Source organism: Pseudopipra pipra, chromosome 3 (assembly GCF_036250125.1).
Source record: "Pseudopipra pipra isolate bDixPip1 chromosome 3, bDixPip1.hap1, whole genome shotgun sequence".
Lineage (NCBI taxonomy): Eukaryota > Metazoa > Chordata > Aves > Passeriformes > Pipridae > Pseudopipra > Pseudopipra pipra.
In genome coordinates, this window is record NC_087551.1 from 81,937,333 (window position 1) to 81,958,840 (window position 21,508).

At 37.2% G+C, this 21,508-nt stretch overlaps 1 protein-coding gene across 5 annotated transcripts in view; it reads left to right on the plus strand.

The window, feature by feature from the left end:
• UBE3D (ubiquitin protein ligase E3D) overlaps positions 1–21,508 on the plus strand; it is an 82,099-nt gene that overhangs the window by 40,267 nt on the left and 20,324 nt on the right. For 2 of the 5 annotated variants that reach the window (XM_064651116.1, XM_064651115.1), the window contains exon 9: positions 7,015–7,153. The exons of 1 other annotated variant lie outside the window; for it this stretch is intronic. In XM_064651116.1, coding sequence (XP_064507186.1) covers positions 7,015–7,153 — 139 coding nt within the window. Of the gene's footprint in view, positions 1–7,014; positions 7,154–11,303; positions 11,576–21,508 lie in introns of those variants that run through there. 2 more of the 5 variants (XM_064651122.1, XM_064651121.1) reach the window with 2 other exon arrangements.

Below are 21,508 nucleotides of genomic sequence, written 5' to 3' on the forward strand. Positions count from 1 at the left end.
TGTATACTATATTAAAGTATATGTATGGTGTACTATACATAATTCACTTTATTACAAGGATTACATATCAGTAATTTTCTGATAAGAATGCTTTGCAGAAGAGAGTATTTGAGACTCCTTGAAAGTATAGAAATTCAGTTAAGTGAAATCCTGTCTCTGTCGTGCTAAGACTGGAGAAAAGAAAAGGTTTAAAACTTAGAGACGGAGCTTCTGTTGTTGACCACTGTAGTGCATTACAAAAAATATAATGCATGCTCTCTGTCTTCTTACTTCCATAGATATGTTGTTCTTCTCTTGCTCATTCCCTTGCAAGGACACCAGTGGGTTAAATTTCAGTTCTTCCCTTTTTTATCTCTTGTGAGAGACTTAATACCTGATGGTTTGGGATACCATGCGACTAGTAAAGATTCCAGGGATCTTTACTAGTGTGCTGAAAACCCACACTTGACATTCCCAGCTGTTGAGAATGAATAATGAACTGCGTTAGAACATGACCACAGATGTTTGTTTTAGGAGGGAAGCAGTGATTCTATAAAGCAAGTTTTTTTCCATAGGAATTTGCTGTAGGCTGTGAAAGTACCACACTTCCTGGTGTTCCATATTATTTAAATTTTGTCTACAGTAATGAGCGTGCATTGATTTTTATGTCATTTTTAGATCACTGTAAGGATAATTAAAAGTATAAATACCTTAGCCTCTCGGTACGTTAAGTATATAGGCACATCATCAACCATAATTTAGAATTGTTTTTAGATTAAATCATTTTTACAAATAGTTATTTAATTTAGCAGGTTTGTCCTTTGGTTCAGTAAAGTCATCTGTCATTTCTGTCAGAGCTGTAGCTTGTGGAAAGGGCAGCTTTAACAACGTTCAGTGAGCTCTGAGAGTCAGGGCTGAGCTTCTGTCAGCTTTTATATTGGATTCTTCAGCACAGGCTTGATTCAGCAAAGTGCTGAAGCTGTAGCTAACGTAGTAATCTCTGTCAAGGGTTTCATGTCATTGGGAGCCCTAAATGCAGAGTGCATTTACCTGGATCATAACTAATAAAGTCAAGTTAATATAGTGCCTCAGCAACACTGAGTAGTGCCCTGAGTAAGAGCTTTTTCATTTTCTAGTTTTGACCTCTGTACCCTACCTACAGTTAATGTATTTATAGAAGCAGCCTGCTAAATCGGGGGGGGGGGGGGGGGGGTGCACTGTTCCTCTTCAAAAGCAGACTTATTTTGTCTGTTGATGGGACGACTCAGTTGCCTTTTGAAGTGAATCTCATGCACGACGGAGGGTGATTACTGCTGATAAATGGCTTTTAGCACTTTTCTTTTGAAAGAAGTCACAGATTTCTTCACTGCAGTGTAGTCAGAAGTTTGGTTCAGTTTTTCAAAATCTTGTGAGAATCCTTGTCATTTTTTCCTGGTTTTGAAATACAAAGAATTCTTTTCATTCACTGACATACCATGAATATTGCATTTTTCCTGAAGACTTAGGACATTGTGGGTGGGTTCCACGACCTTATGGATGACTGTGTTTGTTTACTAGTTTTTATATCAAGGAATTAGGAAATAAAAGTATTTCAATATTTTGGTGTCTTAAACCTTTCTTTTAAGGACACAGTTTTGAAATGTTACTCTGACTTATGTAGGCAATTCATTGGGATCAATTCCATAGTCAGTAGTGGAGAAATACCGTTCTCTGATGCATGGTGAGTCAAATGTAAAACATCATCTAAGAATGTAATCGATTATTTCTGCTGCAGAAGTAACTGTCTTATCTTTAGTCTTATCTGAGTAGTTGTTTTGAAGTTTTGCTTATCTCTGCTTTCAGATTTTAAATTGGTTGAATTTCAGATAGCATTTACTGATTTCTTTTTAGTTTTTAAAGAAATCAAAATATTCCTGGTTTTCCCATTATTATCAGCTAAACAGCTCGGAAAATGCCACTTAATTTTTTAAAACATTTTATACATATTAGTAAAGGAATTTTACTTTCCTAGCTGTATTTCTTTGGCTGGTTATTGGGAATGTGGCAATCATGTCATATTCTAAGATTCTCCTTCAAGCAACCCATTCCTTAGAGAAAGTGTTGAAAAGGATAAGGGGGAAGATAATCTCAGCCTGTCATCTTTATTTCTTACTTGTTTTGAATGCTCCATTCATAACAGTTTAGCACATAGTTATTTCTCATCAGTATCTAGAACAGTAGACAAGTATCTTCCCCTTAAGCAGAGTTTTACTTCTTCACTTTCAGTACAGCTTTAGTTGAGTTCTGAAGTGTTTGCCAGAAATATATTAAAGTTTTATTAGCATTCATTATATGTGGTTCTGTCTTTCTAAAATTAAAGTTATATGAAGGTTCTAATTATACCTTTTAATCTTAAGTCTATTTGTTGTATTTTCGTGGGTGAGACTAATAGATATCTCTTAGATGGAACAGAAGGAGTGGGTTTGAGGTTTTGCTTTAATCCGCAGAGGCAGCATCTCAAGTTTGGTTAACACTGGGAACAGCTCTGACTGTTGTTCTTACTAGTGATCAATTCTGTTATCAGCAATCTTTCTTCTTGCCCCAAAATTTTAAGATTTTTTTTTTCAGTTGTCCTGAACCCACAAACTTGACTGCACTTAAGTGAAAGCACCAAGTCTCTCAGTTTGGCTCACTCATTAGGGAGTGGGCTGTGAAGAACATGTTTACTTTGCTTATAGTAGTTGGTTTGTTAGATAGAAATGTCATATTATTGAGTTTATGCTAATATTCTCCCAGGTAAACATCACTTGATTAGCCGGTAAGTATGTTGCTGCGTTCCATCGGCAGCTTTTCTCTGCGGAGTAACTAATGTGCATTTCTTCTCACTACTCAGACAGTGATTTTCAGGAAAACATGAAACTTCCCCAAACCTAATTTATTTGTGATCTTTCTTAAGAAAAGTTGGTTGAAATAAGCTAGGAGGGTTAATACAAGTTCTGGGGAAGAGTGGGATAAAGAAAACAAGGAGAAAATTGAACAAATGGACTGACAGACAAAATGCTTAGAATTATTTGTGTTTTCCTGTTGGTGAGATCACTGACAGACAAAACTGGATGATGATGGTGATTTACAGAGGTGGATTCAATGTCCTGTGAAAAAATGCACTCTGACATGTCCTTTTCTTAACTCAGAACATGCTCTTAGTTTGGACCATTTTACTGAGTATGTTTTACTACATCTTACTGTTTTAAAGCCTGTTTTCTAAAGCTGACTCACGTCTCCCTCAAACACTGTCAAGGTCAGTAGGTAGTGGTGAGATTTTACTTATCGTAAAATTAGTCCAAAGTAGATCCAGTCTCTCACCCCGCAATGACTTAGGGAATCTTTGTAGAATTTATAAATTTTGTTTGATACTGAGAGTTACAATTTTTTCTTTTATCAGACTATGAAGTCCAGAATCTCAAGGCTTGTTTGCATTGCAGAAAAGATGAATGTTTGCTGAAGGAAGAAGAGCATTATTTATTTTGTTACCCTCACCTTCCTACCTTCCTCCAGCTAACGTTTTATCCCTCCCTTACTTCTTTCAGCCAGCATAGCAAGCTGTACTGTCTTCTTTGGGAATTATGCTGTCTTCTGCCTTTATTCACACTACTTTCATTCAAGGGAAGCTTAGAAGCAAGAATTCATTGCTGAGTAGAAGTATTAAGAAGTAGCGGAAGAGAGCACATGGATGCAAAGCCCTACATCCGAAGTTACCATGCAGAGTAATGGTAACTCAGAGTTACCACATCTGTGTCCTACATCTTTCTTTCTTGTCTTCTTCTTGAGCCCTTCCAAAATCTCCTTCTGACAATTTGCCCTGTCTTAATATCAAATTGAATTTTTTTTTTCCATTAAGATCAGGAGAGCAAAACACAGTTTTGTTTGCATGTTTGAGGAGCTCTGTTGGCATTTCAGATTAGTCTGGGAGGAAACACTGAGCTGATGGGCTGAGTTGTCCTCTGTGAATGCTCACTCTCCTGGGGAGCATTAGCAGCCAATCTACCTCTTCCAGTAAATGGAAAGCAAGCTGTCTCCTGTCCTGTACTGGAAGCGAGACAACTCTCCTTACACAGAAAAACTGTGAAACTAAGGTGAAAAACAGTGGGTTCTTCATGGTTTGTTTTGCTTTTGTTTTAAGCATAGGTGCTTTTCTCCTTCCTCTACTATAAAGATTAGGGAAAAATGCTTCTAAAAATAATAGAGTTAAAGAGAAAGGATCTAATAAAACAGTGACTTCCCACAACCACTTGTGTTAAATGCTGCTAAAGGACAAGTAGCAAACACTAATTCCTAACATGAGTGTTCCTGGAGCAGTAAGTGCTAGGATACACATGGTTTGTTTGTAGTAAGGGAATACACTGGAATCATTTCAGGAAATACTAATAACCGAGCAATTAATAAACAAGAATTGCAATATAGTTAGGCCAAATGTCTTTATGCAAACATTCTTTCCCTCAAATAAACCAACAGCCACAAAAAAAAAGCCCTTGTTCAGTGTCAGGGCTGTACTAGTTGGACTTTAAAACAAGAAGACATCTCCAAAAAATCCTCAAATCAAAACACAAGAATAGAATCAGGGTACTAAAGTAAGTTGTGATGTTTTGAATATTGCTTGGAGTTCTGAAAAGTTTCTTTGCAGAGAGGGTGTTGATCTGTGGAAACACCTTCCCAAGACCCAGAACCTTAGCATATCACCTCCAATCTCCAAATTCTCTAGCTGTGTTTGAAGATGCCTGCACAGTGCTTTGTTTAGACTTGCTGATTTCTGAAAAATAGAAAGCCCCAATTTTACTAGCTTCACCTAAATTTATCTCTATCACCACATTGTAAAAAATGTAGAACAAACACTGAGTAAGGAACATATAAAGGTAAGTTTCGAATTATGTGTGGAAATGAAATTACGAACTGATAAATATAAAACTCAGTTCTGGATTACAGTTAACAAGACTCCTTGGTTACTGGCTGCTCAGTGCTCATCACTGAGCATTGAGTGTTCCTTCTGGAATATTTATAGAATCACAGAATGGTTTGGGTTGGAAGGGACCTTAAAGGTCATCTAGTTCCAATCCCCCCTACTGTGGGCAGGGAAACTTTCCACTAGACCAGGTTGCTCAGAGCCCCATTCAGCCTGGATCTCTGGACCAGGGCTACCTCTTCTGGGTTTGATCTCTTGTGTAGTCTTGTAAAAGAATCCTACTTCCTTTCAATATAGATGTAGTATTTGGGACTTAACTGAAGGCTTGTATCTTTCAGTAGTGAAAATACTCCAGAGTGTCTTCTAGACTTTTCACCTTCCAGTCCTAGAAGACAGTTTAACAGCTTTTAACAACTTTTCCAGATCTGTGTGGCACAGTATAATTGTCCAGTGAGATAGTACATATTATAATGGCTGTTAATGTATGACAGGTTTTGACCTCTGTCCTTTTGTAGCATCTCAGACATATGTGGAGATCTTAAATGGTGCACTGCCATTAGAGGAGTCAGAGGGTGCCTAGACCAAACTGCCTTTCTTCTTCTCCTTACCATGTAAAGCTTAGACCTTCTTTTGTCAAAGTGACCCACTCTAGTGAAGGTTGAGAAAAGACATGGTGTATTTGGTAATCTAGTTGTGATACGATTCTCTTTGTCTTTTATTGTGGATTAAAAAAAATAAACAGAGTGAGAGAAAGCACTCCTTTTTTTAGGGAGATTGAAGCCCCTCTGACCTTGAGTGCATTGTAGGTCTTGCTTCTATGTACTGAAGCAGAATTGGATTCTTACATACCGGTAGATAAGTGAGGAAGGAGGAAAAAATGTAGATATTAGGAAAGAAAAAACCCAAATAGTTGAGATTCAAGAGGCCATTTCAAACAAGTGGACGTAAGAAAGTGAAAATACACCCACTCTTTGAAGAAAGATGTGTAAATTACGCTAAGTAGGATTGTCTTGTAGAAGAACTAAGAAGGTGCTATGTACAATAAGTGTATAAGCAAGCCTATGTGTAAGAAGCAGGACTTTACAGAGACTTGTTGGATTTGGGAGACCTGAGAGAATGAGAACTGTCCAGAAGGAAACAGATAGTGTGAAGACAATTTCTGCCCAGTTTTCACCATTCTGAATATTGGAGTCACGACTGCTCTTCTGGGTGTTTAAAAAATGCAGCTACTTCTAGATAGTACGTTAAAATAAGCTGATATTTTCACAAGCAGTGGTTCAGCTGGAAGAGCTGCGGGAATTTAAAAGTGAAAGCTGATTCTAAAATTATGTATTGAAATTTTGAAGTCTCGGACATGGAAGGCTAGCTAGCATTGTCTTCCAAAGTGACGCTCTCAGGTCTGCTGAGGATAATTGGCATCCATCTTACTTTGGAGTATCTGCTACTAGCTGCTCATGAGCGTAATATGGAAGGTAAAATTATTAAAGTAACTGGATTACTGATCAGTCTAGCAGTTTGTACATTATGGAAGAAATAAGCCTGAACAATAGGAAGTGGAATGATCTTGTGTTTTGAGTAAATCTGGTTGAACTAATCTTGTTCTTCAGCATGCAGTAGTGGGAACAGATTATAGGAATGTGCTTTAGAAATTTTAATTCTTAAAACTGTAGAAATCTTTATTCTTTTAATACATCTAAAGCAGAAAGCTGTATAAAATGAACTGGAATTGAGTTTTTGCTTGGTGTAGACTGTTAATAAGTTTGCAGTGTGAGCATCATAAACATCAGTTTGGGAAATTGCCAGTGACAAATGAAATTTTGTTCCAAAGGAATGAAACTTTTTCATTTTCTTAAAATATATCTAAACCATAAGTTTCAAGTATTAGAATTTGTCTTATTTTTGTGAAAAAACCCCTCCTTTCACATTTTCCTTGTAAAAGTCAGTGTGTTTTACCAAAAGACAAGGTGAATTTAGATGGAGCACCTTAACCATATCACCAACTGTTAAAAACAATGTGAAAGGAAAACTTAGCATACATAAGAGAAATTCACTCATGTTTCTAATGCAAAGGTCTTTTTTTTTTTTTTTAAACTTTATAGCCTTGCTGATGCATGGGAAAATGATATGGGAGTTCATCCTTTAAAGTTTCCATCAGAAACATGTTTGGAATTACTGCTAATGCTGGGTTTGAGCACCGCATCTCTTCCACCTTCGCTTCGATGCATGAACTCTTTTCAGGTAAGGAATAGGTGCTATTTCAGTATAAAGGTGTTACTTTTAGGAGAAAGAGAGATTCCTGGGGCCCATAAACCCTTTCAGAGTAAAGGTTTATATTCTGTGGTTACATGACTCTCCATTATATTAAATATAGCAATGGATGACTTCTTGTAGTGCTCAGTTTCTTTCAATTGTATTAAATTTACATCAAGGCAGGAAATGTCATTGGATCTTTAAACAATGAATCACTGTTTAAATTAAATTAGATGTTTAAAGAAATTTCATCAACTTAGGCTGGAGTAGTTAGAATCATTATATAAAATTTTGTTGGCTTAAAAAACAATAAAAATCTTCAACAAAAAGTAAAGATTTCCAGTGGTGAAAACCTATAAAATTTGGAGTGAAGCATTCAGAGTTTTCTCCAGTGTTCTTCTGTATGTTACTCACAGAAGCACCCACAGAAGTTTTCCTAAGAAAACATTGTTGTAGGCATGTTACATTGTGATATGTATCTGTTGTGTGTCTAGAGACTAGGATTTTTACAAATGCAATACACAGGCAACTGAATTCATGATGATATTTTTATGATGCTTCTGTCTTCCCTTGTAGTTACAAAATCCATCAGTTGTGTGTTGATGCAAATCTAAAGTAACCAGCTGTTGAGCAGTATGTGTAACTGAATCTGTGTTTGTTTCGACAGCTATAGAAGAATCATTGTCTTAGTGGGACTGAGTGTCCTAAACAGTTTGTAACATGAAATCAGGTAGCTTTTGTTTGTCCATACTTCCTATTTTAAGTTAAGGCCTGTTTAATTAGTGTTCCTGAGTTATGTTTACTGAAAAATAATGTTATTGTAGAATTTTGGAGCCAGAAAGAACATGGTCATAAGCCAAAATCAAGTAATAGATTTTAGTGGAGTTACACTGATTTACAACTGCTGAAAACTCCTCTAGATGTTAGGAAATAAGTATGCACCTGTATTGTCTGCTCACTTTGTGTCTTGTGAGCTTTTAAACGGGGGATCTGTGTATGGTAAACATTTGGGTATGACAGCAGCCATTGATTGTTTCAACATGTTATTTTAATACCCAGGGGCAGAATTGTTATTCTTTTGTACATTCAGAGGCCATAAAATTGAAGAATCTCCTTGATACTAACACAGTGAAATTGCAACAATTAGTAATTTCAAGAATTGGCCAGTACTAGTTATCCATGCAGTTGAATGATCCGTATATTTCCTATTAAGAAATCAACATTTTTGTTGTCTAATCCAGCAGGATGTATTTCTTGTCCATTACATTGCCAGTAATCTGTGGTAAAATCTTCTCTGCTTTACACATGATAGATTAAATAGGAGTCTCCATGTATGCCAAAGCTGTATGTCCTACATTGTTCTGTATGCACTCAGTCCCAGGTTGTGCATTCAGGATTCCCTTTAATTTGTGTGTTGGGGCAGAGGTAGGAAGTGATAAATGGCTGTCAAGTATGAAGTCAGGTATGAATAAGTAAGCTCAGGAAGGGTTTTTTCTTGGAGTACACAGAATATCAGAGTTTTCTTTTTCCATGTCGTTCACTCCATGATTGTGCTTGATTGCTCCTGGGTCATTTTAGCTTTGTGAGGCTGTCTCTGTAAAGGAACTGTCACCCTAGAGGCACGTGTGTAGAGCCTGGAATTGAACCAGGCATAGGGTTATGTCAGCTGTGGGGTGGGAAAGCCCCATGCATCCCCTGGAAACCCTCTGACTATGGCCTTTCAGCCCTAGATTTCCATGGAACAGATGAAGGCAAACGTCACAGTGCTTTGCTAAACCAAAGGGAATGGTGTCTTCCAGCACCAGCCTGTGCAGATTGTGGTTTGCCCACCTGTGTGCCAAAGTTGGTGATGTGACAATGTCCAGTCTTGGTTGCAAACAGAATTTCAGGCTGAAGATACTATATTTTGAGGTGATTCCCAGGGTCTGTGCTTTTATAGCAACACACAAGGTAAAAATTCATAGTTTTTGAAAAGCCCAAGTTCTGAAACCTGCTCTGCTAAGGTAATGTTATATTCTGCCAAGTGGGAGGAAAGGAAGATGGCTTTTTTGATAAACTTCTGTCACTCCAACTGTCATTCTCCTTGCCAGAAAGTCAATATCACCAAGTGTTTGTCCTAGAGGGCAAACACTGTCCAGGAAAATATTGGTTTGTTTATTTTTATCCTTGCAAACCTTGTTTAGATCTCAGTTTGTGAATCCAAACAAAGTTTGCCCAGGTTTTCACTGATGCTTTACAGTGGTCTTGTCAGCCTTAGAATTTTTTTTTCTGGCTTGTTTCATTCTACTCATGTTCACTTTCTGTACAGCAAATATTAGAATTACTGGTCCTAGTTTTTCTGTATTTTTATTGGGAAAAGTTGGAAAGATCTGCAGAGAGCTTGAATGATGATATTTAATTGTGCTGTTTCCTGAGCGTAAGATCCCTCTTCATCCAAAATAGTGAAGATTGTGAGTCAAACAGGGAGTAACAAAAGGGCACTAATTGAAAACTGATATTTCATGTATCTTACTGGAGTAATAGCAAAACAAAAACTAGTTTTGTTTTATTTTGTTTTAGACATATTTCTGGTAGTAGCCTAGAAAAAAACTGAAACATTGTAATTCTGTATTACAATAAAACTATTTGAACTGAAAATAATTGCAGAGTTTCCTGGTATGACACATGGCAGCTATATTTGTGGTGATCTAAAAGTTACAGTTTAACATCTGATACCGTGTCAGTATAGCTTTTAAAAAGCCTATTGTTTTAAATTAGGTAACCAAAAATGATCTCAACCACACCTGTGTTTTTGAGAATGTATTTTCTCTCTCAATTATATTACAATACTGCCAAAATTCTAGTCGGTATACATATGCATTGGATGTAATAAGCACACAAAGGAAATGCTTAGTTGCTAATAATCTGTAATAAACTCTGTTCTGCCTTGTGCTCCAGAACTGCTCTCTGGGACTAGCTTAGTGGACTCCTTATCTGTGCCGAGACATAAATTACATTTTATTTTCCAGTGGTGTGCTACTGCTTAGTAACATAATATTTGAAATCACTTTTCAATTCCGTTTTGACCCTGTAAAGATCTTTCAGTGTGATTTATGTAGCTGGAGGAGCCTGGAAGAGAGCAGCAGCAGAAGAGTATGTTACATAGCTCTCTGCTGAGTTTAAGGTGCTCACTGCAGCCAACTTTTAAGCTTCCCAGTCTGTTGATTCTAGTTTTTAGATTGTCTTTGGCTCGTCTCTCGTTTCAGCTGTGCAATTGCATTGACATTTTTCTGGTGTACTGTAGAGAGTTACATCTTGGGAAGCTTGAGCCTGGAAACTGAGGGACCAAAGTGGATAGATCACTTCTTGCTGGTAGATCGCTGCCCCCAGGTTTACTGGAGAACATGTTTTTTTCAGCCCTGTTTTGTTCTATCCCAGGCTTGTAATCCCTCACCCATACTTAGGATGTCTCAGGTCAAGGGAATTGAATGAGGCACTTGATACTTATCCTAGAGCAATGAAAAAAGCAGTAAGAAGGAAGAGAGTAGTTTGATGCTAGAAGATTAATTTTGTTTTAGATTGCTTTTGCTCTGAGCATTGTTTTGCCCCTTTTGCTTCAGCTCCATTACACTGCACAGAAAGCTGTGTTACCTTATTACACTCTTAATCTCTATGGCTCTCCACCCACCCGAGCTGTCAGCCCTTTGCTTTAGGAATGGTTGAGCTTTACTTAGTGTATTATTCTTATTACTTGCAAACACTTGTAGCTAGCACTCACTTGAGTTATCGTGTACTTTGTCACAGAACTGCTCAGCTGCTACTTCTCAGCGCAGTCTGGGAGGATGTTTTGGTATTTTAGAGCCTACGGCACAAAACAGTTAACACAAGGAGGTGCTTTAAAGTGACAAGTAATCTCTGATGTGTTTTTCTAACCTTATCTCGTCTTTCTCTGAGTTCAAGCACAGTAAACAGAAAATGTCCAAGATATTGAATTTTTATGATGATAAATGAGGCTGTTGAGCAAATTTTATCTCACTGCTGTTATTGTGGGAAACCACAATAGTGGTGCTTGCCCTCTCAAGGCGCTATTCATAAGGCCACAGACTGTAACAACAGTTTTAGAGTTAAACAGATTATGGTTTTATTTTTACTTTTACAGTTGCATGAAATTGAAAGAAGATTGCGATTAAGAACTTCTGAGCCATTTCAAAATTTCATTTCAAATAGCTCTTGATAGTCTTTGGAGCTGCACCCAGCGCCACTGGTAGCTTTCAGCACACTGTCTGCTTTCATTGAAAATGAAGCCAGTGTTTAAGAAAAAACAAAAAATGTTCATTTTACCATCGCAGTAAGAATTCCTGCCAGTGTCTCTGAAAGGAAAACTCATTTGCTTTCAAAAAAATGAGGAAAACAGAGGTTTCTCATAGAATGCCTGTTCATTTAAAGTCTCTTAATAAAGTACAGAAAGCTTGCTAAAGGCAACAAGTTTAGTGATATAGACAACAAGTTGCTCAGAAAACATAAAAATTAACAAATACAGTATTCATTATAGTTTAATGGCTCTAGTGTATGCATTTCTAAAGACTCCTGAAAAGCAAAATGTAAAATTACTGCTGTCTCTCAGGTCTATGCATGGTCCAAACTAAAGTATCCCTTGATATTTGGTGTTTTTTAATATTGATACATATATTTTTATGTGTGTCTATATATATAAAAAACACTTTCAAAATCATTTATGAGAAGAGGTAGTTAGCTGCAGATAGGCAACCTGCAGATGCTCCTGTGTTTTCTGACAATCCTTTTTGAAGCAAACAGCTGAATAAAATTTAGGAAAATCAGCTCAGTTTAGCTCAGCTCAGTTTAGCCCAGCTCAGCTCCTCCATTTGTTCTGAGCATTTGGAGCTGGGGAAGATGCACAGATTATTTAAGATGGATTCCCCTCCCTTGGAGCACTGTCAAACAGCAACAAAGACAGGTTCAAAATTATATGTGCCATAGTCATATAAGAAATGAAAATATCAAGAGTGAAGTAATGACTTTCAAAATATTGCACCTTTCATTAAACTATCCCAGAAAGGAAAAATACATAAGTCAATTTATGCAGTAAAAATAGCTTCTTATCTTTTTAAACATTTTAAAAATCACACACCATTATTTGCCTAGTAAGGACCTCCCTCAAAATGAATTATAGATCTGAATATTTATATTCTGTAATATTTCACAGACAAAGGATGGCTTCCTAAATACTGCAGGAATTTTTTTGACCATTAAGGAGATTTTTTAAATACTTCTCTGAAGCTTGACAATGTTTATGTCTCTGAAACTTCTGAATGAACATTGACAGTAGTAGGGAGCAACCACTGCAAGTACATTTCAATCTCTGTGGAAATACCATAATTTTTGTTTCCCTTAACTGACGGGTTTTACATAATGTAAACTACAGTTAGCAAACCCAGTGTAGTTAGTGTCAGGCTCTTTTGGCTGCTCCTGTTTTCCCCAAAATAAAGGTGGTTTGATTTTTGTGGATTAGTTAGTATAAAAGTGCCTACTATGTGCTTTTTCCAGTTTTGACTAACTCAGATAGATTGCCAGGATGACATAGGATTTATTTTCTGGTTTAATTGTGATCATTATATGTAAGTTTTTAAGTTCAATTTAAAACAATTTATTTTAAGTAGGAAATAAGTACCCAAGCCTTGTATATGAAAGCAGATGTAGTTTTGTAAAATATGCATAGAAATATTTCATTGACTTTAAAATAAAAGAGGTTATAACATGTATATACGAGAGTTTTTTTATGTTTGTGTGCATTTACCAAGAGCCATAATAAATGTATTGAAATGCTGCAGAGTAATTTGGAAAAAATTATAAAACTGTATTGAACAAATGATGACAAGCAAATGATATTAAGAGAGTTACTGTTTCAAAGACAAATCTGAATATTTCTTTGCAGAATTACAGAGATTTCTATGTTCAATTAGGAGGAGTTTTTTTGTCTGGTACTTAATCGTCCCATGTTAAGTTGATCTATATTATGTGACTCAGGTTATCTTACTTGGTGTTCACTGTAAACTATCTTTTAAAAGTAGCTCTGAAGTGTTCAGGCATATTTCTTGGATACTGAGATTATCCATTTCTTTTAACATTAACTCTTGGGGCCTCAAGCTGAGATGGAACAATTTTTTTATTGAACTATAATTAGTATTTTAAGTCCTTGTTGAACGTGTACCAAAAATTTTACGTACTGATTCTGCATAAACTTTATTAAAGCATAATGTCTCCTGGCTGAGAACTGTTCAGCTCTGCATATGCAGGAGCTTATTCAGCGATGACCTGTATGTCCTTATGTGCCCCCATATGACTCATCCATATCTGTAGCACAGGCTCTTATTTCTAGGCTAGGGTTTTGTTATATCTGGGGCTGCTTTGGACATGCTGATGAGAAGGTAATGTCTCACTTGTCTGATATGTGGCATGGCTACATTTCCTCCAGTGGACAGGAGCTGCCCATTTATATTGGCCTGAAACAGAATAAAATCAATCATGTGCAAACCTAAACTGAAGCTATGAATGGGAAAAATGCAAGCTGAGCTTACTTGTGAAAACACAAAATTTTGTCATTACTTCAGTGTTCAGTGATGGAGAATCAGGACCTTGACAGCAGTGGCCTCGACCTGAATTTCAAAATTTGTTGTCGTTTTCTTGGAAAAGGTAAATGCTTCTTTTCTTCCAAGGCGGTTCTCCAGTAGAGAAGTCAGAGAGAGCGAACATGGGCATATCCTAAACACAAGTAGATTTAATTACAAAAAACACATGAACTCCAAATGAGAATGAACATGTAGCACACAGGCAAGTGCCTTCTCTGAAAATACAGTCTCCCACTGCTTGAGAGGGAAGATCTACCAGAGGAACAACTTGTTTGTGTGCAGTTGCCTTTGCCTAGAATATGGCAAAAGCCACCTGTTACATAAGCATCTGGTAATACATTTCAAAGCAGTTTTCTTAGAAAAGAAGTTCAAATATGTCATTGTAGTAGTTTGACCCTGGCTGAATGCCAGCTGCCCACCAAAGCTGCTCTATCACTTCCCTTCTCAGCTGAACAGGGAAGAAAAACAAATGAGCAGCTCATGAGTCAACGGTAAGGATAGGGAGAGATCATTCACCAATTGCTGTCATGGGCAAAACAGATTTGACTTGGAGAAATTAGTTGAATTTGTTAACAGTCAAATCACAGCAGGATAATGAGAAGTAAACCAAATCTTAAAAATGCTTACCCCGTACTCCTCCCTTCTCATGTTTAACTTTGTTCTCAATTCTCTACCACCTCCTCCCAGCAGTGCAAGAATATGGGGAATGGAGGCCGTGGTCAGTTCCATCACACGTTATCTCTGCTACTCCTTCTTCCTCAGGCAGAGGACTCTCACACTTTTCCCGTTCTCCTGTGTGGGTTCCCTCCCATGGAAGACAGTTCTCCATGAACTTCTCCAACACGGGTCTGTCTCACAGTCTGCGGTTCTTCATGAACTGTTCCACCATGTGTCCCTTCCATGGGGTGCAGTTCTTCAGGAACAGGCTGCTCCAGTATGTGACCCTCATGGGGTCACAAGTCCTGCCAGCAAAGCTGCTCCTGCATGGGCTCCTGTCTCCACGGGTCTACAGGTCCTGCTAGGAGCCTGCTCCAGTGCAGGCTTCCCATGGGGTCACAGCATCCTTCAGGCATCCACTGCTCTGGCAGGGGTTCCTCTGGGGGCTGCAGGTGAATGTCTGCTCCAGCATGGACCTCTGTGGGCTGCAGGGGAACATATCTCACCACTGTCTTCATCACAAGCTGCAGGGGAATGTCTGGGAAGACCTCCTCCCTCTTCTTCTTCACTGACCTTGGTGTCTGCACAGTTGTTGCTCTAATATAGTCTCATTTCTCCCTCCAGCTGCTGTTCTACCTCTTCTTAAATCTGTTATCCCAAAGACACTACCACCATTGTTCATAGGCTTGGCCTTGGCAAATGGTGCATTTGTCCTGGGGCTGGCTGGCATTTGTATCTGTTGAACACAGGGGAAGTTCTAGCAGTTTCTCACAGAAGCCACCCCTGTAGCCCCCTGCTACCAAAACCTTGCTGTGCAAAACCCATACAGTCATTTACCATTTAGATGTGAATGTACACTTAATTGCAGGAATCCAGTTTAGATGGTCTGGTGTAGCCCATGTATCAACTGCTAGAAAGGGGTGAAGACAGAAGTAATTAGGAATCAAAGTGCGTGATTGGTGCCACTCTTTTTTTTTTTTTCCAGTTTTCATCTATTGGAGCTTTCTGCTTTTCCTAAGTAATTTTGAAATCTGAAAGCGTAGCTGTTATGTTGTAATTATCGAGTAGTTGTGTAGGTAATATACTGTGAAACACAAACTGAGAGTTTGTCTTCTTTATCAACAGACACCATCCTGCAAGTGTGTTATGGAGAAGACAAATTCTCTTGTTTTGTATACCTGAATATATGCATAAAAAAGAGTCGTATGGGAGGTCTGATACACTTCTAGAACATCCATTTCTTTTTATTAACTGAGGCTGTTGCCTTTGTGACCGAGAAACAAGCTCTGCTCAAAAGATATATTTAGCCCTGTGCACAACCAAATATTGCAATATATATTCAACATGATTTGTATAGGGCTGCTTCCCTCCAAAACCTTGGCATCTCTGAGTTAGTCTTAGCTCTATCCAGATTATAATTAAGAGCTTGATTTACGTGAGGTGTAAGCTTCAAGGCCATAGCTAAAAATTTACAGAAATCAGATTATCAGCTACATAGAGCTCTGTTGCTTTGCACATAATGCTGAGTCATTGGACAACAATGATTCTATAATGGAAATTTATCTTAAAATTTCATGTTGTTATGCTGTGTGTTTGGTGAATGCTTGTTATTATGGAAAGCTACAACACTGTTCATTTCCATTAAGAGTCTGGATGGAAGCTCCGAAGCTACTTATGAAATCAAGAAAGCTGTACAGAAAAACAGATGTATTTATAAAGGTACTTCTTAGAAAGTTTAAAAGTGCTTTAAAAATGGATGGATCCAACTCTGTTAGATTTCAGCTGTAGGCTGAAAATATGTATGATGTTATCACAAATGACAAAATTTTGAGGGATCCTGAAGGAGGATGTCACTAAATTCCAGCATTTTATTGATAGATGGGTCAGCTTGCCAAGGCACTTAGAGCAGCTCAGGAGCATTGTGTGTTAAAGAGCTGGAAACAGTAACGATGTCTTCAAGGAGACAAATGGACACATATACAGGAGCCTGCAAAGCCAGAGCATAATAATAGAATCAATGACTTGACTAAGATAAAGTACATGGTGGACAAAAAGGAAGAGGGTTGTTAAGTTCTCTTCTTTTTATTGTCAGTTGAAAATGAGTCTGGAATGGATCTTTTGGTGAAGAAGTCAGTAATGCCTCCAGTGAGAAACATACAATTTGCCTTCCCTCAGAACTGGAAGTCCATCATTCAGTTGCAATGTCAGTAAAGAGAGCGGTGTGCTCTAAATCTCTGTGCTTAAATCATAGGTCTGTGTTCTGGGGGTGGTGGCTGATGACAAATGGTAGAGCTTGAAAGCTCTTACTTCTTAAGGAAGAAAACGCTAGGTTTGGGTTATAGGAAAGCTAGAATGGGCAGAAATATGACATGGGGAAACAGGTCACATCACTGTCTGTCCAGAGGCGGGGATAGACCTGAAGGGAAGTATAACAGGTAAAATGGACCAACTACCCTTTTGGTAGGCTGGTGCTCTTGCTATTGTTGTACACCAGCACAGTTCTGACTGGGCATAAAGAGGACAAAAGTATTTCCATGGTCTCTAAGTTTCTTGCTGCTTTGACCAGTAAAAAAGATCAGTTGTGTGAATATTTGTTTGTAATAGCTCCACTGCTTTTCAATTAAGCAAGCTGTTCTATGCATGGGAGTGTGAGGAAGTATCTCAGCCTATGCATTTTATAGAGCTTCTGAGACAAGATTTGGAATACTCCTGTGGGAAGAAGAAAGAGAAGGTCAAAAAGGTGTATAAGCATTAACACAACCTACTGAAATAAGGAAACGATTTAGCCTTCGACAGAAAACTGTTATGCCTTGGCGTGAAACCTGGCAACCATTTGGTAAGATGTGGAAAAACTTGCAGGAATCTGAAGATACTGTAGCTGAGTGGGATCACAGGGAGTGTTGGGTGGGCAGAATGTGATTGCTGTTTGGACTTTTGCCAGGGTTTCTGGTTAATGTTTCTTTATCTGTCTCCCAGTAGCTTGACAAGTAAAATGGGAAATGATTCTGCCTTATGGAAAAAGAAAATTTAAAAAATTATTCCCATATCACTAATGTAAATTATAAAAGCATGGTATATAGAGAAAGAGACTATTTTAAAACACCAGTTCCCAGTCTTCATTATTTTTGTGAGCTGTGGCATTGTGAAGTGATGAAACATAAGGGAGCTATATTCCTGCTGTTGCTTTTAGTGAGCTTGAGTTTTATAAGGAAAATAGAAGAAAAAAGTAAGTATTAAGCACTTTGGCTACATGGAAAATTGTGTTGCCTGCAAACTCGTACAAATGAAGATGTGATTTTAATCTTACTGACTATTTTGGCTGCTCAGTCCACTTCCAAGTTCTTCCAGAATGCCTGGCATTTCTAAATATGATCCTGAAAATTACTGGACATTGTACTGGTCAGTTAGTCTGTGACTGGTACCACTGACCCTAGTTCAATAATTATATGCTGCATAGTTCAGTTGAGATAGAAGTTTTTCTATCTGTTGATGTTGCAGTCTTTGACAACTTTTTCTATTTTCATATGTCCCATCAAATAAAAAAAAAGGCTATTATTGTGTAATGGGGGTAACTAGCTAACATATTTCTTTTTAACTCACCAGAGAGCTTGCTGCTTACCCTTTATTTCATGTTTTTATACAAAGCCTATTCCATTTATCATTTGCCAGATTTTCAGAAATTAAATTCTAGAACTGTCTTGTTTTCCTCTTTGTTAACCTCATTGAGTTTTGTGCACTGTTGAGTTTCTATGTTACTTTCTAATTTCTATTGGATACGAGTTTACTTTGTTTCCATATAATTTTGGAACAGACAGCCCTGTAGTTCTTATTGCTTTTCACTGGTTAGAAACTAACTTTTAATGCTTACAGTTGCCTACTTGTATTTGCCGCTTTTCAGGTAAGGTGGAAAAACTGAGCCTGAGAGGGTAACAACAGGGCTTTATATTCTACTTTGAAATGAAGTAGAATCAACTTTTCGTCTTAAATTAAAAGAAAAAAAGGTCTGCTGAACATACAGAAACCTTCATATTTCAGTTTGGATTCTCTGCTTCCACAGAAAGGAAATGCATTTTCAGCTATATTTTTATAGAGCGGTAGCTAGTGACTAGTTAAATTAATCAGAAGTGTCTATTCTGCATGATTATCCTAGGGATATATTCCATTAAGCGAATGCTTTTTCTATTTTAAGATGAGATGTAGAATATGACTAAATACTGTCTGTAAAACTTACTGTATTTTGTAGTTTTTACTCACCTCTTCTACTCTGTATTTCCTACATATTTTTGCCCTCTCGTGTAGTGTTCTTTCTAAAATCTGGATTTAATCCTGGTACTAGTGAAGGAGATTAAGAAATTTTTCAGTTCGAAATATTAAACTAGAGTTCTTCGAGAAGAAATTCAACAAATAAAAATAAATCCACGTGACATCTCACATAGCTAGTAAATCCTCAGGGACTGAAATTTAAACACACAAGTAAATACTAATTTCAAGTAAGGTTTTCTCTGCTCAAGTGTTGATGCTAATGGAGAACTGGAATTTGAGAAGTAGTCCACTGCTCCAACAGTGTACCGAGGCTCTGAACTCTTCTAGAAGGAGACAGGATTCTGGTGAGGCCAAAATTTGATAAGATTTGAAACAAAAGGGAATTTTGATGTATGTGAATAAGAATGGTGAGCTATGTGGCTTAATGATTAGACCGATTTTGAAAGAGCTACTGAGTCTACTGAGTAGAATATTACGGTTTTTTAAGCCACTTCTGTGTGAGGAGTTTGGAAGGAGACTGTTCTGCTGTTTACCTGGTATTTGGATCATCTTCTGAGGCCTCTAGCATTCAACAAGGTTGTATCCACAACACCAAATTTAGATGAAGCAGAGCTCCAATTCCACCTGGAAATTATTGTGTTCCTGGAATTTAGTTAAAATGAGCTGTCAGAAGTGAGACACTGTTTACGTATTTTTAAGTATAGCTCAGTAGCTGAGGAAATCCTTGGTGACAGTTATTAGCTAATCATTTTATTTCAGCCTTTCCTGCAAAGGCAAAGCATGTATTCCTGATACAAAAGAATGAAGAAGTCAAGTGGGGCTCTTTTCAACAGTACTGGTAGTGGTTAAAGTACCAATACTTATTACAGTGCAGTGTCACTGTTGAATTTCACTCCTTTCCCAACTCTACATTCAGATAAGTTACAATGCAGCTGAATACCTGATTAAATCTTTGAAAATAATTCTCAGAAGAACCCATAATATTTTTTTACAACAAAGTGATCATCTTGAAGAAGATGCAAGTCACAGAAAAAAAAATTTCACATAAAGACATTATCTTAATCTCACATGCTGCTCTGCTTATGCAGAAGTGACTTGCCAGTCCATTTTTAGCCATTCCAATAAAAATTGCCAGTACTTCGGATTACCTAGTGTTTGCATTCAAATGAACAAATACTGAGTGTTTTTGAAAGTTAGGCAATCATTTAGGGTGTCCATCTGAAGACTTAGGAGCTTGTTTCTCATCTTGTAAGCTTAAAAATGCTAGTGATGGTCCCTTAGTAGATATAGCTTTTAATTAGTTTGTGAGGTATTACAGAAATGCGCCTGAAGCGTTTGTGGTGATAGCTCAATATTGTAGGCAAGGACCCGAACCTATTGAAGTTAATATTAAAACTCTCCTTGGCTTCAGTGGTGCAGAACTGGCCTGCAAATGAATAAACCAACCAGCTGGATACATTTTAGAGAAATAATTATTGCAGACTCTCTGAAAATTCCTCATTAACATTACTGCATGTGAACTTTGCAAGCAAATGCTTGAAGCTAATCTCTGATAGCTGTTTGTTAGACAAGTGAAGTAATAACTGTGGCTTCTGGTTCATGCAGGGGGTTTTCTGTTGGATTTTTTGTCCTTTCTTTGAAGAGTTCAGTCAGTATAAATGATTTAAAGGCTTCACTCCACTAGATGGGGAGAAGATGCTTATAGGGTAGTTCTTGCTTATACTCTGCAGTTATTGATGTAATGTAATATTTCTACACTTGGGTGAGTATAGATTTTGAATAAAAGAATTTAATTAACACTGAATAAATGTTCCTCATAAGGGGAAAATTTTCTATTTCTATTTCATTAATGCTTCATGCTTACAGCAGTTAACTAATTTAATTTTACTCCTGGTGTTCAAGGTCTGTGCTTTTCTTTCCTCCTGTCTTTCAGTCTTTCTGTCTTTTAAACAGGCTTTGTTTGTGTTTTATAGTTGGGAAGAGAAAATCAGCCAGACATAAAAGAAAGGGAAAAGTGCAAAGCATTTTTTTTTCTTTAGTTGGACTTTGTGTAATACACAGTGGACATGTATCTATGACTGTGCATGAAATGTATGTAAGGTGAAAAAATGAGATTTTTTGAATGATCTCTGAGATTTAAAGACTACAAATCCTATTTTAAAAAGTAAGCTAAGGGAAAAATGAGTTATTTTAAATAATTAAAGGTAGGTAAGATCAGTCACATTATAAAAGCAATCCTTACACATACCAACAACCACTCTCATTTAATTTGGCTTACTAAGGAAATTGAGGGTTTGGGGGATCAAAATCCCTTTTGAGATTTGTTTGTTTATTTTGTGTGCAGTACAATAGGATTTTGCATAAAATGGTTTAATTCAGAATACGAAGTGAATGAAATGATGTGGCAAGTGTTCAAAGTGAATAAAAAATATCTGTTCATATTGTGTGTCAAGCAGTAAGGGGTTTAGTGTGAGAAGTCCAGGAGAATGATTGTTTTTAAAGTTTGAGGCAAACGATTTTTCAGTTTTCTTTCTTTCATTTACTTGATACAGTTGTATTAAATAAAGGTTTTCATGCAGAAATGTTAAGTGCCTGGTTTCAGTCGTTGGTAGTTCTCAATATTGATCTTATAAATCTGGTAAAATTGTTAACAACTTCAGGTTATTTCAGTCAGACTTTAAGGTCATGCTGTGATCCTCAGCTTTGGATCTTGCATATTTCTAACTTGTTCTTGATTATCATCTTTCTGCATTTCTACTGATTTATGCTATTTTTCATTCATTGAACTTTGTGAAGT